The sequence below is a fragment of the Brienomyrus brachyistius genome, chromosome 16 (assembly GCF_023856365.1).
Source record: "Brienomyrus brachyistius isolate T26 chromosome 16, BBRACH_0.4, whole genome shotgun sequence".
Taxonomy (NCBI): domain Eukaryota; kingdom Metazoa; phylum Chordata; class Actinopteri; order Osteoglossiformes; family Mormyridae; genus Brienomyrus; species Brienomyrus brachyistius.
Window position 1 is genome coordinate 18689520 of NC_064548.1, and position 18231 is coordinate 18707750.

Consider the following 18231-nt stretch of genomic DNA (forward strand, 5'->3'; position numbering starts at 1 on the left):
ATATACTCTCCATCTGACTGATAGAACGTCAACTGTGATAACAGGCGGCACCTAACATACTTCAGAACCTACCGTTTTGTCCTTGAGGTTGAGCTGTCCAATTAACTTCTTGTCATCAGCCGGATCCACCATCTCCCCGCCAATGAAGAGTTCAATTTTTGTGTGAGCGCTGTTGGCCTTTATCCGGGTCAAGATACAGCGTCGCACTGAGCCAATTGTGTCATTTGTGTGAGACCAGATATCTAGGTCATCCACCTGCCGGCCTTGGTTGGGGAACCGCACGATAAGCGTGATGTGCTTGCCTCGAAATGCCCTGAGGGTCAGCAAAAAAATTCAAAATTCAAATCCAGCCGTGCGGAACTATGCCAGGTTTGTGACATTATTCTTAGACAGGGTGCATTGTGGGACTGTTTTCTGCATACCTTGACATTGGCAGTATAGTTCTCTCTTCATGGTAGTCACTGTCACACTCATTGATGTACTCTCTCAGGACTGTTAATACTCTCACCATGCGGATGGCCTCCTGCCTGGCACAATTAATGCTGTCTTTGTCTCCATCCAGAACACACAGGGTGTCATAGGAGGCTTTCAACCGGTCGAAACAAGACTGGATGAAGTCTTCATGAATCTCAACCTACAAACAGCACAGACGGGAAGAATTTATTCCTATGAAGGTATGATCATTTCAACAGGAAATTTTCTCTAACAAACTGCAAGAACGTGGAGGAAGGCGGAAAACGGCCATGTACCTGGTTGACTTGCAGCTTTGGCCCAAGGTTTGTATAAATCTCTTTCAGTAAGTCTATTGCTCTGCTGGCAATGTCATCACTTCCTTGTATCACCACCTGTCCAAAACGGGAGATAAAAATGACTGCAGAAATAATCAGCATAAAAGTCCATATTGTCTAACCAAACTATTCGAGCTGTTCCTTTCCTCACCGCCTTAGTCTAATTTCCCATAAAACATGGGAAGAACATGCAAACTCCCACTCTGCCAATGCATAGTCAAGCTCCCCAACCTGGAAAATGGGAGGGAACAGTGCTACTCACTGAGCCACTGTGCTGTGGAAAAAAATAAAATAAAAAATCCATGCAACACTTATGCAGAAACATATTCAGACTTTGGGGAGGATGTTGGAGGATGGAAAGTTGTCTACGGAGCAGGTGTATACTCAGATACAGCAAGACGGTAATTAAAATGACCCCTTTCAAATAACAGAGACCATTTTTATAAATCACACTACTGTCTTTGACCCAGTCAGTCATTTTTTTTATATATATATATATATATATATATATATATATATATATATATATATATATATATATATATATATTGTTGGTGATGATACTGTATTTTCAATAAGAAAAAGCACTAAGTAATAATAGCCATTGCTCACCAAAAAGTTACACAATAGTTGTACAAATGTTACAACCTAAAAGTCTGCGAATTAGAAACAAATTAACGAATACAGAGTAATAATTAAAATAAACAATGGACCGCATGGCGCATAGACTAGTGTTGGGGCATGTCTTGGGGTTGTCACAATCTGTCGAGCCGGGACCGGGGATGCAGGGAACGGACTCAAGCAATCGGAAAACACGGTGTTTACTTGAAAACAGGCAGAACACAATGACGTTACGATGCCCTGACTGGGGAAACGAACTGAAACGCCGACTAAAGACATAGGACTAATGACAACAACCACAAACAGCTGATCACATGGGGATTCTACACGAGGTTAACGAGGGGGCGTGGCACACGGAAGGAGCGGACAATAGGGGCAGAACAGGGGTAGTGTTGGGGTACATTCTTCTATCGTTTTGGAAGCCATTAAGAAAAAAATGCTCTTCTTGTTTTATCCTGTTCATTCTGTGTTTGAATGCTAAAAAAAACATTTAGGTGTAATTTTTTGGGGCCAGGAAACAATTAATTGGTTTTCCATTATTTCTTATGGGGAAAATTCGAACTCGAACTTTTTAGGATTCGGACCCGAGTTCTGAACGGATGTCATATGGGTACTTGAAGTGTAAATGCAAGGAACTTGGAGATTCATGGTTGTGTTTTTGTTTTACAAAAAATCTGATGGAAAGTGCAAAGAAATAATATTTACACACTATTTGTCATCTTGCTTATTATCTTGTATTTCATCTGGTTTACAGTGCATCATTTCCTCTCCCCGAAACAACTAAAGCAGAACAGTACAGACACCTACCCTCCACAGGTAATCCAGCCCAATCAGTTCCAGATCGTCCATCATGTAGGCCCTCCGTTTAGCCACCAACTTCCCTTCCCTGCAATTCACCGCCTTGAAAAAGCGCTCAAAACACTTCATGCCATTTTCCGTCAGGAGCGACGGGTCCAGTTGCAGAACATTGTTTTCGAAAAAGTCTTTGTTAATGTCCGGGTCCAGATCCGGCTCGTCCCCCATCAGCTTGGAGTACCATTTGAAGCAGGCCTCGCGGTCACACAGGAACACGGCATTCTCTGCCAGGCATTTCCAGATCTGTTTGGCTTGAGGTGCACACAGCCACAACTGCCCATCCTTCAGCAGAAACCTGATGAACAAAAGCAACAATCAGAATTCAACTAATGGTAATAAATGAGTTATTAACACACATGTACTGGGTAAACACAAGATACATGACAAGATGCAAAATATCTTCCCAGGAAGCTCTGCTTTTGTTTTCAGCTATATACAGCAAGGAAGTAAGTGCTATGAGTCAACACCTATACAAGGCGAGACCTCAGTTTTTGAACTGTGTATAGATATAATTTGTACGTTCGGCTGGAGCTCTAATTTCATTTTGTGATTAAAAACCACCACTATCATAAGCGGAGTTGGGTAATTCAGGTCCAGAGAGTAAAAGTCCAGACTGGGAATTTGTTTCAACCAACCAGTTGAGTACTCTGAATGTGAATCTTTATGCTCAACTGGTTGGTTGAAACAGAATCTTGGTCTGGACTTTAACCCTGGACCTGAATTACCCAACTCTGATCATAAATAATACTGGCTAGTAGCATACACTGCAAGGTATTGGTGCAAGTGGGTTCATCTAGGCAACAAGGGCAGAAATCATTCCAGACCAACAGGATAAAAGTTAATTAGGCTACACAGTTCAGCTGGGCCTCCTGTGCACCCCCCAAAAAGCAAATCTCCAAAGAAAATGTAAGGGAACACAATGACAGCGGCTTCCACCTAACTTTGCAGCCCTGACTTTGAATAATTGTTGCCACATTTCTAATGAACAATTCAAGACCTTAAATACAAATATTTTCCAAGTAATCTAGAGTCCAACAGTCTGCTACACATGAAGATCGGCCAAAAAAAATAAAAAATTATCAGAGTGTTCACAATGCAGATGTAGCGAAGGCTTGAATCACCTCAAGAAGTTGAGTCTTTCCTGGACCTCCTGCACATGGCTGTAGCGGCTGCCCAAGTGGACCGTCTGGGGGTCGTACTCCAAGTGCTCTGTGACGTGCGTACACAGAGGATTGATTAAAACCGGGACGTTTAAGAGCTCTCTCAGTGGTGACGAGTAATACGGAGCTGTACTCAGACCCAAAGATCCACATAGTTCAAGCGTAATGATCACCCAGAGAGCTGCTGTGTGCAGTGCGAGGCGAGCCGCCATGTTCTTCACCTTTAGCGAACTGCCTCATGCCTTCCATGTAAGCCGACAGGTTTTCAGCCACCAGGGTGACCAGCGCGTGGTTGTTCTGCAGCTGGTTAATCAGGTCATGTCGATAAAATACGTGAGGACTTCTCTGTGTCTGACTGCAAGAGACAGACAGACGGTGGGAGTCAAGCTCCTCATTCTATGCCTCTCTGTTTAAAGGCAACAGCAAATAAGGCAACTACTTCTCATTCTCTGAAGATAGTGACTGAACATCTGTCTAAGGACATTAAAACTGAACCCTAAATAGAAAATATGAGTAAAGTTTGAGGCTAAAGACCGTATGTGTATATGCTGTTGGTATTTGGACGATCGATCTGCTTCCTGTGTTCCCTGAGGGGGAATAAAGTGGCAGAGAACACGCTGGCAAAATTCTGTAAAATAAATGACCCGTCTAGAACACATAAAGGGACAAATGAAAGGAAGGATCCGCCATGTTGGGGAAGAACAAAACAAAGAGTGGCACTAAGTGGTGAAGCGTGTGTCAGAAGACGGTGAGGGAAGTGCAAACAAAACAGGTTTTAAGAATCACCCATTACAAATTATGGATCGGACATTCAATTTCAAAGCACAGCTCAATCAGATTTAGACAATTTCAGAGGTGACAATAAACCTCAAAATTAACTGTCAACTTACCCCACTAAGTTCTTTTCTATGTTAAAAGGTATTTTCTTTCTGAAAAAAAACAGGTAGGTATGCTACATTTTTTTCTACAGTTACTTTATTATAACTTCATATTATATAAATGTATATACCATATACATTGTAACTGTCTGAGGAAATATTTTTGGAACATTAAAAAAAACGCTAAAAGCTAACTGGACAGTTGATTCAATAAAAAGCTAAAAAGGGAGCCCACCATATTCCGTCTACCATAACCTGAGAAAGTATGTTCCACTTAAAAAGTAGGTTAATGTACATCATGGAAAACTTAGAGAACGAGCACAACGCAACTTCAAGAGCAGACTTTATACAGTGTTACACAACAGTCAGGCCATTTCGGCATCACTACACTTCACCGTCATGTTTGGTACAGAACAACAACAAGAATATGGTACAAAATGTTTGCTTACCTTAGGTTCTGTGGAGCCTCCCCAAATAAACTGCAGATTTCCCGGATTTGCTTCAATGCAGGAATCACCCATTTGTCGTTGGTTCTCAGCTCTTCAATGAAGCGATCTATCCACTGGATTTTCTGTGTGTCTCTGTCCTACAGTTAAGATTTAAAATATGGGATTTTCTTTGTCACAGAGTACATGCTATAGAGCAGAGGTTACTAACAGGTGGACCGCGGTCCGGGTCCGGACCCAGAAGCTGTCCCATATGATCTCGGACCGATAGCCAAAACCAGAAAATTATTTAAAACCTGACGAGGCGCTTCTTTTTAACCGGCATTTGTAGTCTTTTCGGTAGTGATTTAGTAGTAGAACTGCCATTTCCCAAGCCAATGACCGTCAAACGCCTTTGACCGCCAAGCGAGCCGAAGTTCGGCGTGTGCAGCCCTTTGTTTGCGCTAATGTGCCATTAGTGTTAACAGCAGCGAAGCTAACAGCCACAACCAAAACGCCGTAATGTTCCTAAGAGGTGATCTGTCCTGAAATCCTACAGCTGAAAAGTTTTCAAACACAGTATGTATTATATAGCATGTTGGATAAACAAACGTAGTTTATTGGTGATTTCACGTTCGTTGAAGTTTCCACTTTTTAACAACCGTATAAAGTCATGTTGTTATTTGTTATACAAATCAACTCATTTGAAACAAAAATGTACGTTTTCAGGGTTGCCAAATCTCATGTATCTGGCATGAACTCACGCTTTCAGACTCTTACGGCAAATCTATATCATTCCATTATAAACCTAAAATTACCTGCGTCAAAAGTGTATTTACACAGTTAAATACCTGAAACAGTCATGCAATGTTTATACAACTAATAGGCTACTTAAATATATATCACACTAAATAGTTAGACATTATGATCTTCCGGACCTTTGCTTCAAGAAATTCTCTAACTAGACCTCTGTAAATTTTAGTTGAATACCCCTGCTATAGAGTAATGATAAAAGAATTAAGCGTAATCAGGTGCAACCTGGAATTATCAAGGAAAAATAAAACTAAAATTAGAAGAAAACATTTTACTCAAAAACAAAACACAAAAATAAAAAAAAAATAAAAAATTATATATATATATTTTGCTTCCAAAACTGAACTAGAACAATAAAAACAAAAATCAAATACTATTTGTGTAAAGTAATCAATTATCTTTAATTACCATTAATAAAACCTGGATATTTTAGCCATTTTCAGGACATTAGTACACTGTGTATTCATACAGAAAGCTTACCTATTTCAGTCTATCCCTGGAAATAAAATTACCAAAAATTGAACTGAAACTAAATGTAAAAATAAATGGTCAATATCTCTAAAATAAAAACTAAAAAAAACACTGGAAAAACTAAAATGATATCAAATGAAAATGCAAAATAATGTACATTTAAACAAAATATACTATAATACTATCCTAAACTATACGATACTATACTATAATACACTACAATTCTGTTGCAAGTTCAATGCATAATATTTTAAATAAATGTAAATATAAAACTAGGCCAAGCAGGACATACTTGTGAGCAGCTGTAATCCAGGATCTTGATGTGGGCACTCAGGGCCTGGTCCATGATGTCCACAGGAACATCGTCACTGTGGGCCAGGTTCCACAGTAAGTTTAACACTTTGTGGGCCATCACCCCATCTTTATCATCCTCAGCAAGGCGACGTATCAGCTCCAGCAACTTCTCTCGCTGCTTTTTGCTGGCATTTGTCCAACTTGCCTAGCATGAAAAGGACCGACCATGGAAGGAAAAAAAAAAACCTTTTTAAGATGAAAAACAAACTGTGGATTAATCAATTTTTGAATTAAGAATTAATCTTTACCTTGAAACAATCAAAGAGATGATCAAGCTGCTCGGGAGAAAAATCCCAGGCCAGCTTTGCCAGGAGATCATGCATATTCTTCACAATAGCTTCGTGCTTTCCAGCCTAAATGAAGAGGAAAACAGACACCACTACCAATAAGCTTTGTACAAGACACTTGGTTTTACAAGGCAGCTCAGGCTGACATTCTAAGATATGCTCTAGAAGTCAGAATGCTGTATTATGTTAACACTAATGAAAAAAATGACGACTAAGACGTCCAAGACAGGCCAATAACTGATGTTATACACCATTAGAACTTGTATCCTAACCCTGAGACATAATAATGGCAATGGAAAAGGTCATGAAGATTCCATGTTGCACCTGAGCTGCCCAGATGTTGTCCAGGTCTTGGAGTGTCAAAGCCTTCTCCTTAATGACAAAGCGGAGGATCTTCTCCAGTTTCTCCACATACTGTGGCTGGTGGAGGCTGTCTCTGAGCACAATGGACAGGATGTGGTTCTGTTGGATCCATTCCTATGAGAGAAGAACCACCAGCCCTCAAACCCTCGGCAAAAGAAGGTGGATGCTGCTCGGGAAAGTCCAGTACTACCATCACAGAAACAACATCTGATCTACTAGAACCAAGCCGGAGATCGGAAGCCTAACAAACATACTGCCATGCGTTCAGCCGTGAGCCACTCCTCTTCTTCAGGACTGCCGTGCCGGTGGGTGTAATAGGAAACGCTCGATATCACCTTGTTGACTTCATTTAGTGCGTTCATTTTGCCATTGAAGGAAGAAATTTGCAATAACCTGTGGTGTGCAAAAAAAATATATATATTCACATAGGCCACCTGTAACAATCACAGATTACTATAAAATTTATTTTTTGAAGGTCTCACCTAAGAATCATTTTTAACCTAAAAATCTCTAAATTTTTTACGGTCTCCTCTTGCCCCGGTACCCGTGAAGCAAGGTTCTTCAACGACTTGATTATCATTGACAATGCATCGTTTTTGGCTTCGTTCTTGGCTTCCTTTTTCAATTCCTCATCGGTGAGGTTTTCTAGAAACTGTGGAACCATTTCTATAACTGGAAGAAAGTACTTCTTCAGCGTGTGCAACGTAAGAAACTCATAACACTGCCCGAAAGGCCTGTCAAAATAAACAAACAGGAAAAGCTGGCTGAGTACTGCATTCAAGAAATGATGTAACCCAAAGGTCTGAATGAAGCCTGGCCTGAGGCACACTCTCCCATGGATGAACTTACTTAATAAGCGCTGCGATGACCTGAACATTCAAGGCTTGGCCGCTCATAAAGCGATCATGCAGTGTTTGAAACCCGTTTAACGTGCCAAATTTGTTTATTAAATCCACCAGCCAGCCCTGTGATAGGAAAGAGAGATCATCTGTGGTGAACATCTGCATCATGGTTTCAGATCACTCAACAACAGCAAATAAGTGACACTGGAAAGAACACAAAGCTCACATTGAAGTTCATACCAACAAGACCTTTGCTTGGTTTAAGTATAGAATGTACACTCACAACATTTATTCCCAGTTCTTTGAAATCTACATCAGGTTTCTTTGCTGAAGAACTGGTTAAGACCAGGAACCCACTAGATGGGCACCATGGAGAAAAATACCTTGGGAGAGCGTGGGTCTGGTGGACGGGCGCAGAGCTCATCCTCCGCCAGCTGCACCCCCGCCGGCACAGTCTCAGAGGGTCGTGTGCCATTGTAGATGTGAAACTTGCAGTGGGGGTTCAATGCCATGGCCAGCAGCTCAAGAAGAGGGAACCAGTCCTGAGAGAGCTTGGCCACACAAAGCTCCACCAGGCGGTGAGTGTTGTTTATAATACACCTCTGTCAGTCAAGAGGAACCAAACAAGTCAACCACCAAACAGCCTACTCTCCTCTCTAAACAACTTGCCAAATGATTGGTAAATGTTAACCATTCCGTGTCGCATTTAAAAGAAGACTTTGAAAAACAAAAGGGCTTTATAAAAATAATACTGACAAAATGTCTACACTGTACTCACATGAATCTCAAATTTCCAGCCGCTCACTGCCTCGTCGGTGAGAATTTTCGTGAAGGAAATTGTCAAGCCATCCCGAAAAAACCTCTGACATGCTTCACACTTGACATCCAGTCCTTGAAAGTAGAACAAAATTAAGCCCATCAATGCCAAGGTACACAGCACATAAACTAATCACTTGAGAAGCATTCATTAATCATCTCCAAAATGCTCGAATCCCCTTGTTTAAATCTTTAAATACAGAAAGAGCAATGAGGCTCACAAATTGCTCCACACGATCTTGCCCTGGAACATTTGTACTGCTTAATGTTCACCGTGTAAGTGATTTAACAACGTGGCAGAACTACAGTTCCAGGAATAAATGAAGCCAATGCAGACAGATTGCAGCAATCCATGATTATAATATGAATGTGTCATTGAAATTATTCTTTTTAATAAGAGAAGAATGTGATTCATCAGGGAAATGAAGAAACATTTCACTGGCTTTGAGGAATGGAAAACCTACCTTTTTTACAGAGATCTATAGCAGCCTCAAGAAGAACCTCCAACTCGCCCTTTGGTAAAACTGGAACCACCCAGCGAGGCCTACAAGCCAAAAGAACGTGCCAATGACCACAAACACGTACATGACGTAGATGCAAACTGTACAGAGGGGAACAGTGGTAGGTCGGAACGCACCGGTTGATCATGTCATCTAGCTTGGCCAGGTCCGTGTGGGGGAAGGCAGGTTCCTCCTCTTCTGTCTGCGGGGGGGAATCCCCCTGACCCTGCTCATCTGGAGGGCTCATGGGGGAGTTCTCATTCGAGGAGCTGGGGGACGATGTCTAAAACAGATGCACAAGCATCACTCGGACTAAATCAGAACCCCGCATCGTACAAGAAGCTTCAGCCATTGCCTGAATTCAGGCTACATTTAAGATTAGCATTGTTATTATATACTGATACTCGGTTCCTCCAAGGAGCTATGGGAGCTTGTCATTGTCTTTCAGATTGTACAATAACGTCTGCATTATCTCCTGCAGGCATCTCTCAAGCCTCAAGAACATACAATACTGTTCATGTTACTCCTCAGCTCAGCACCAGGGAAGGGGTTTGTTTGAGGACTTGTGTCAGTTGTTGCCGACGTGTAGGGCAGACATAGGGGCAAACAGAGCAGAAGCAGAGAGGGGAAGAGACGCGGAGGCATGTAGAGACATACCCCCACGCCATTTAGGCTGACCTACATAGTCGGCTTGTGTCTCACGTTGGAGCATAATGCATCTCCCTTTTGCTTATTCCTCTATTTCATCATGAGTTGGGTGTGACAGCAAGCATGCAGTGTTTCCCACAGAGGCAGAGCAGTACAGGACAGGTCTTTTGTTAAGTCATAAATCAAAAAAGACAACTTTCCACAACCACCTCCAACACATGAAACTTCTGTATATATGCAATTACCTCAGCCTTCAGGTCTGTGGGGGAATCACTTATATCAGACCTTATCACTTGCATATTTTTATCATATGTAATACGTTATTTTCTTTACAGACCCTAACTGATAGGTGGATTCAAGAAATACTTTGGAAACTACATCACAAATTATTAGTATACAGTTTTACGATCCATTCGTATGAATTTCCAAAGCTACCAGTCTTCATTTGCTGCATGTATTCCACAAATAACGGTTAAAATTGTTTACATTTGCCACACAAACATTAGCAAAGGAGATGCCAAAAGATCCAGCTTATTCGGTCAGGTGTATAGGCTCTTTCCCACTGAAGTTCAGGAACCTGATTCCGAGTTCTTGGACTGTCCCAACCGGGAAATTTCGTAGCTCCGGGCCACTTTCGTGTGTTGCTTTTACATTGCACTGCAGGGACTAAGATATTCATTACTACATTAAATGTAGTTGAGGTTCAAAAATAATTCCATCTGTTCAATTTGTGCTCTGCTTCTTATATTGCTTTACAACGTACTTCCGCATAACTTCCAAGTTAGTGCCAGTGCTTGTGATCAACCAAGTATCTATAAACCCCACCCCAACAGTTTGTGGTCAAACAAAAAGTACCTAGTCTGGAGCAGGAACTAAAAAAAAGATTGCGGAACAACTACACCTGAGGAACTACAATTAGGCCGAGGTCCTGTGGTGGGAACATAACAGAAGTTCCTGGTACTCAACAAAAAAGTCCTGCTTTGAGAAAAAGATTCAGAGGGGTCAATGCCTTTGTTTTTAAAAAAAAAAAAAAATGTTAATTAAAGTCTGGATTTTGGAAAATTCCTGCATGCATGAATAACTGTAGACAAACGAAATTCAAATATCTGGCCAAACAGCCCCAATACCTAGTCCTGGAACCATTATGAGAGGGAAGATGATATGGCAGTTCCCATCTCACCATCTTATGCCACATCCACTAAAAACATTTATCCCACTTCTTTAACAAGAATACTACACTGGCGATGGAGCAGGGCACTCACCTGGTTCTGGGGCAGTGGGGGCTGAGACTGGCCATCCGGAGCCTGGCCCTGGCTGTCATTGCCCCCCACGGGAGAGCCGCGGGTCGTGGCAGTCATACTCGACACAGGGCAGACCTTTGCAATTTTGACCGCTTATGTCGTTATGGCGAGGGAGGAAATCAACACCTCGTCAACCACGACAGAGAACCGGCAAGCGTCTGTGTGTGAGAGCACCACCTGGAGCACAAGATGTTTTGCAGAGACCATTGCATAACCTGAAAGAAAGCAGGACAAGAGGATTCCTTCTCAATCTGTAATGCCAGATAATTCCATAGAGCACATAAGATATTACACACAACAATGGACATATCTATTTCAGTCCTTTTAAGCACTGAATCTGAAATTTACAAAGCATTGTTTGAGTTTCTTACATTCCCACACTTTCAATTCTGAGAAAGAAATACTTAAAATTTGCAATGAGTACATTACAACTTTTACAACGCTGCTCAAAAAAGGTACATATTACATTGAATATTTGCAGTGCGGTTCTGACTAGTTTGCCGTTGAATCTGTATTCCAGGTTTCTTTTTCCAGCAGTGAATTACACCCAACTATAAAAGGAATGTAAACCACCAAGTAATATTTAAAGACACTGCATACACTGGAAAAACATTTCATCCACGAAAACACAAAACATTGTTCTGAAAACAATTACAGCCAGGTAATGTCAGCATGGTATCATTAATAGAGACAGTGGACTCTCCACAAAAACATCCCCCTTACGTAGACAGCTAAGATCAACAATGCGGCAGACCATACCGAAACGAAGCAGTCTAAAACAAGAAACCTGACTGGTTCTACAAGTCATATAGAAGCAGCAGAGGTTTTACAGGACAAAAACAGTTTGCCAAGGTGGAAGTACACTAGGTTAGCTCTCGAAGAATAAGCTGTCAGTTAAACATTTTGGACTATAAAATTAATCAAACTAAGGAATATTATCACCTTAAAAGTACCAATCAGTGGTGTAAAACTAAATTTCACCAATCTGATGCATTTCACTGCCAGCAGCATTAGCAGATGAGGAACAGCCCTGGTACCACTGGAACAGCATAAGAGGACAAAGATGGTACATCCCCCATGGACTCCAGTGCCTACAGAATTATTCACAAAACTTAAGCATAATTTTAAACGTGGTGCATTTCCCATAGAAAACTACTGCTGCAGAAAAAATATATACCGAAAACATTACACAACTATAGCAGTAGCACACCTGTGTAATGCTGTCACATGACGTGACCTCAACCAGATCGCTGTAATAACTGATGAATTTGATTCAGTGTGACGGGAAATAAAAACATTCTCAACAGAACCATTGTTTCTTAACCTTGAAATATTCAATTTGTTTAATTAAAAGTGAAATAATGCAAAGCCAAAGCTGATTGCTGGGTATCAGAACATTCCCATGATTCACAAGTGCTCCTGAAACAAAGTACAACCAATAGTCCCTGGTTTCAATCAAAGCCAGCATATTTTAGCTCTTAGCTTCTGTGCTAATGACCTTCAACAGAAAGGACTTGGCTGACCCAGAGATACAATTTACCACGTATGTATTGCCTGAGTTCCATGTATTCAGTCAATTCTCAATGGGAAAATCTAACAGTGTAAAAGGACTGAGCCAAGAAAAGAGCTCAAAGCTTAAAAAAATATGCAACATGTGCCATCAATGGACAGAACCATCAAATTAAAAAACCTTATATAACTAATGAATTAAACAACAATTAATTTCCCTAAGTTATTGCCAGCTGCTGTAAGAAAGTAACTTTGTAAGGTTAAATTTCACTCTTTACTTAAAATGTGCATTCCAGAGGTCTTCTACTAAATCTGTCCAACTTACTGCTAGAGATAATAGCACACAATTCCAAAACTATCAGGCAGGACACGATTCCAACCAGAAAACACAAATAAAAATGGCAGAGCAAATATATTACTCCTAAGATAATGGCATCTCTTTATTAGCTAGACATTATATAATATACCAGACAATGACTGTTTGTAATACAAGAGATAACTTTAAACCATTTAAGTGAGGAAACATGCATGTAACATGACACCTGCAAGAGGGCCATGGTCCAACTTGGTTATTACTTCATGAATATTCAAAAAGAAAATCTTTTTCCATAGTGCCTTGTTATAACAAATAAACAACATGCATAATGATTAAATTATTCTACATTATTAAATATTCCTGCCAGATTATTTCCCATAAAAACCTTAAATAACACATTAATTAAAATATATCACCTGGACTAGTAAGACACAACGTTGACAGCAATGTCACGTGTTGCATTTAATCCCACAGACATAAGACTTTAAGAGCCCAAGACTGCTTCCAATAGTGTTTCAGCAGACAGAACCTTATAGAAGACAAATAGCAGTGTGTCCAGCTGGCTAGCTGCAACAGGACAGTGATCAGAGTAGCACATTGTACCATGCAGCACCACAGTAAAGAAGAGACAGGGTCTTTCTTCACTAAATTAATCACTGTTACTGTTAAGGATCCAGCAGCGATTATATATGTCAATTCCAGTACATACAAATACAGACTCAAAAAACATGGAACAAGACCTAGCAAAACAATATAAAACAATACAATAAGTATGTAATATAGGGGAAACCTGAATGAAGGAAAAAAGCATATAGCCCTTTTGTGAAAACCAGACATATTAATAATATGTACTAATCGTTTTATGAATACAAATTTAACTTCCAACAGGACTACGCTAATAATGAATTTAAAATGACAAAATTTCACTATTCAAATTGTTACTATAGCTATATAAATCAACAAACTGACAAACTGGCCCTTACACTACCTAAATAATTTATTATGAAGGTGTGAAACTCACTAATCAATGTCTGACATGCCACACTTGTAATCAAAGCAAAGAGGCACGTCATATTGGATGCATACGGCATACCAACTACCCTAATGTAAATAACGCACACTTCAGCAGAACAATCAATAAAACAAATCTTTTCGTCAATTAAAACCAGCCGAGTACCGAACAGAAAAAAATACATATAGAAAAGAAATTAACATCAAGTATTAACATTAAGAGGTATTAACATTAAGAGGAATTAACGGTGTTGCGCGCTTCCTTTTAATGTGTACATCCCCGTACATATTGTGCCTGAGACAGTGGGAGGAACAGCGTGTAGCTGCAGTCGGCCTGATACATTACAGATTGACAGAGAGATATACAGGAAGCACAACACATTTATCCTAAGTGAAACCCTCATTTTAAATAGGTCAGCACGGATATGTGCCTCATGTCCGACATGCCACCAGCCTAAACAGCATCAGTACACCGCCGATCACAGGCGGCTGACACCTTCGCCCCTAAGAAACAGTAAAATTGCCGTAAAAAATAACAGTGAGCCAGTTCCTGTCCGGTGTAAAACAAAGGCATTATTATGGTGCCCCGATCCGCCATCATTACCGGTTACTTTAACATGGTCATACCATCCGTCCATAGTTAGTCAACGCAGATCGATAAACAACAGTCCAACATTTGAAGGGGTAGCTGTGGCGGCTTAACTTAGTTCACATGCACCTAGAAAGGTGAAATGAAAAAGACTTTTGCGAAAGGGGTGCTTACATAGGGACACTGTCGGATCGTGCGTGAAGTTGTTTATTAAAGACACGGAAAAAGTAACCAGAAAAAGGATTTTTTTTTTTGAAAATGTCATAGATCCGCCCCTCGACTGGACGCGATTCCTTTCCTGACATCAGGTCGGAAATAACATGGAACACACCATTTTATTTTTTTGCCAATGCACCGTTATCTAGGTCGTAGATTTAACTCCACAAACCATTCAACTGAACAAGTTCTTAGAATAAACGGTAGACACGTAATGAGTAAAAAAAGAAAGAACAAACAACCGAGTGCCGCTGTAATTTAGCTAGCCAGCTACATCAAAATACATTAAGGACAGCACTTGGAATATATATATATATATATATAGATAATTATCAAGTAATGTACCAAGTGAGCTCTTTAAATGTCACAATCCTACGTCGCCGATGAGGCACCTTTGACATCTTTCTGAACAGACAGACAGAACTTCAAAATAAAATAATCACGGCCTAGCTCGTCAGCAAGCGCAGTCCTTGGGGCCTAGTTAGCTAGCTAGTTAGCTAGCTGCTTTCCTAGCGCCACTCCACCTCAGTAATGGCGTTTCGCCTCGAAAACGACACTTAGCTTAGCGCTAACATTAGCATCAACGCTAGCCTTAGCGTTAGCCAACTCGCCGGGCAGGACAAAATGCAGCGCCAAGGCAGACATCTAGAGTGTCCCACTGGGAGAATCGGAGCCTCTGGTGAATGTCACCGCATGTCCCGACGTCGGCTGGCCGCGAAGCCCCTTTAGGTCGCCTCGCTCTGTCATTTAGACCCCTTTCATGAGAGGGTCGGACAGATGGGTAGCCGTCAGCCATTTTCCTCCTTACAGTAAAATACGGTAACAGCCGGCTTCTCCACAAACATTCAGGGAAGTCTTTCAGTCGCTGTCACCCAGCACCGTATGACAGTCTGAGCCCCGCAAGCCTACGCACATAAACCTTCACTTATGCGCAATAACTATGCAATTAAATGAAATATGCACATACCAAAGCACTATAGCTAGCTGAGGTGGTTAGCAGGGTAAATAGCCGCTCACCAGGAATTGACTTCCTCTCTGTTCACTAATTATTCCAGAAATTCTTCCATGTATCTCATACAAAGCTTTCTTGCATGTAACCAGTCTATTAAAATGTTCTTCCTCCCCGTTTTTTGTCTGCTCTTAGGTGTTTTTCCTGCGTCACCAGCTACAGCAGCAGCCCCCTCCCCACAGTCTCTGCTCCGCTCGCTTGTCAGTTCAGTCCCAACCAGTCACTCACTAATACTTCGCTTCAACATGGCGGCATCGCAGCTGCTGGCTGAAACGTCGCTTTAATAACAACCGACACCGTATGTAGATTTTCCGATCCTTCTTTAGCCACTGGAAAGAAAAAAATAACGAGCCTCCTGAAAATGGGTGAATTGAACTTGCCCGGAGTGTTAGGAAATTGCACAGAACATCTGCAGTCCCAGCCCAGTACGTTGTCACAGTGCAGCCTTCTCTCACTCCTCTGTGCTACACCAGCAATCAGAGAGGCGCTGTTACGTCTCCGTAAACCTTTTTTCCTGTCACGGGTCCGCAGGGCTTGCAGATAGACATTTCGGCTCTAGGCGCCCAGGCACGTCATTCTTCTGCCTGGATCTCATGCTTGCGAGTTGCATCTGATGAATCTGTCACGACCTTGTCAAAGTAACAAACTTTGGCACCGATGCCACGTTTGCACAACATTTGTTATGTATTTAATTAAAATATATTATTTTCCGTTCTGGACTAGAATTATTGCTATTTACTTTAGAATCTTATTGCTACACTATAAATAATCAAATAAAATTCTATCAGTGTATTTAGTCAAAACAAATGAAAAATTTTGAACAGAGAAGCTTAGTATAACATTGTAACACACTGCAATTACTTTAATGACCTTCCCTCTAACATACTTTAAAACAAGTTCAAAACTCATTCAACGGATTTTTATGGTCGAGACAAATGTAATATTTATTTATCTATTTTATAGTAAGAACTACTAAATTGAAAATGCATTGATATGAATGGGGTATAATAATATCCTGCTACAAATTCGGGGCAATAGGGTGGTTCATGGGGTAGATGTGGGCTTGACTCCTGACATACAAACCTCCCTTTGGGCTAGTTTACCAAAACAACATCAGGTTATTTCTTTTGTCCTGTCTATTATCATGATGCAAATTCACTTCTCTATTTGAGTCAACATGTTGAAATGCTGAGGTATTTTAAAGGTGTGAGATGTATACTACTGTCATGAAGATTTAATAGTAGTCCAACCAGTTTTGTAAACCTATTTATTCTATGTATTTATCTGGATCTGTCACATAAATCATCTTCTAACAGCCTGTCAGGGCTATGGGTATTAAACTATTGCAGGTAGCATAAGGTACAAGGCAAAGGGACTCTTACATATGTTGCATACACCTTCATCCCATGTGACATTTAAGTCTGTAATGTCTGAGGTCACAGACCGGCGTCTTCCAGCATCCCTGGAACAGCTGAGATGAAGAGTCTCGCTCATGACCCAAAAGATGATACCATTACTCAGCTGGACATGGGATCTGAACCCATGACCTTCTGAACACAGATACGAATCTAAAACCCATTGAGTCCTGTACACCTTGGATGGCATTTCGGTCCATCACACAGCACAAGTGTGTAGAAGTTAACCTAATTGCATATCTTTGGGGGCAGGAAGAAACCTGGATACCTGTAGGAAATTCATGCCACACAGGGTGAATTCCATACAATGGAGGTGAGATTCTAACCCCAAACTCTAAAGGAAAAGTCTTACCTACTGAGGCACCTTACTGCCCTCATAGCATCATTCTACAATTTTCCTAAATACATATATATTTAACAAACCCATATTTTCAAGTAAATGAGGTAGGAAAACTCAAATTCAAAGTAATCGAAATCTCACTAATAATTTAAAGACTAAGAATAATCTTCCACTCAGGTGGAAAATATAAAAATTATCAGGGGCTAAATCAAGTTTGACCTGACGACGCCCATGCCTCTACTACAAATTGAATGAAATTAATAATGTATGCAATAATCTTCATGCACTGTTCAAAACGTCAGAGAAAACCGGAAAACTAAAATATGAGATTGCATTTCAATTTCTCAAGGGAGTTACTGCTTGTTTACTGGAATGTTTTTCTTTCAGAGTAATATATATCTTTACCAGAAGTGCCAATATCTTGTCAATATCTGTATTTCGACTTAATTAACTTAACCAGATGCAATTCTGGCACATACGTATGCTATTAAAATGTGCACCCTACTGAAATGAACATTGAAACGTAAAGTAAGTTTTTTGTCGATAGCATCGGTAGATTTATTCTTTATTATATACTTAATATATGTATCTATATTCTACATACCTGCCATAAATACAACAAACTACATACATCTAATAAGACACACCTTAAAATAAATGTTATTCCACTTACGCACTGCCTGTAAACCAGCAGGAGTGGCTTA

At 40.6% G+C, this 18231-nt stretch overlaps 1 protein-coding gene across 5 annotated transcripts in view; it reads right to left on the reverse strand.

Moving 5' to 3' along the window:
• LOC125709755 (probable ubiquitin carboxyl-terminal hydrolase FAF-X) overlaps window positions 1–16261 on the reverse strand; it is a 31642-nt gene extending 15381 nt beyond the window's left edge. For 2 of the 5 annotated variants that reach the window (XM_048978537.1, XM_048978535.1), the window contains exons 1-20: window positions 15781–16261; window positions 11084–11337; window positions 9311–9456; window positions 9138–9217; window positions 8636–8748; window positions 8241–8459; window positions 7865–7980; window positions 7498–7749; window positions 7270–7408; window positions 6977–7129; window positions 6614–6718; window positions 6304–6510; window positions 4752–4888; window positions 4315–4353; window positions 3646–3779; window positions 3386–3473; window positions 2217–2559; window positions 750–845; window positions 423–634; window positions 73–313 (exon numbers count right to left, since the gene is read on the reverse strand). In XM_048978537.1, coding sequence (XP_048834494.1) covers window positions 73–313; window positions 423–634; window positions 750–845; window positions 2217–2559; window positions 3386–3473; window positions 3646–3779; window positions 4315–4353; window positions 4752–4888; window positions 6304–6510; window positions 6614–6718; window positions 6977–7129; window positions 7270–7408; window positions 7498–7749; window positions 7865–7980; window positions 8241–8459; window positions 8636–8748; window positions 9138–9217; window positions 9311–9456; window positions 11084–11179 — 2916 coding nt within the window. In that variant the 5' untranslated portion in view covers window positions 11180–11337; window positions 15781–16261. Of the gene's footprint in view, window positions 1–72; window positions 314–422; window positions 635–749; window positions 846–2216; window positions 2560–3385; window positions 3474–3645; window positions 3780–4314; window positions 4354–4751; window positions 4889–6303; window positions 6511–6613; window positions 6719–6976; window positions 7130–7269; window positions 7409–7497; window positions 7750–7864; window positions 7981–8240; window positions 8460–8635; window positions 8749–9137; window positions 9218–9310; window positions 9457–11083; window positions 11338–15730 lie in introns of all 5 variants that reach the window. The other 3 variants (XM_048978536.1, XM_048978539.1, XM_048978538.1) reach the window with 3 other exon arrangements.
• Between the last annotated feature and the right edge of the window lie 1970 nt (window positions 16262–18231).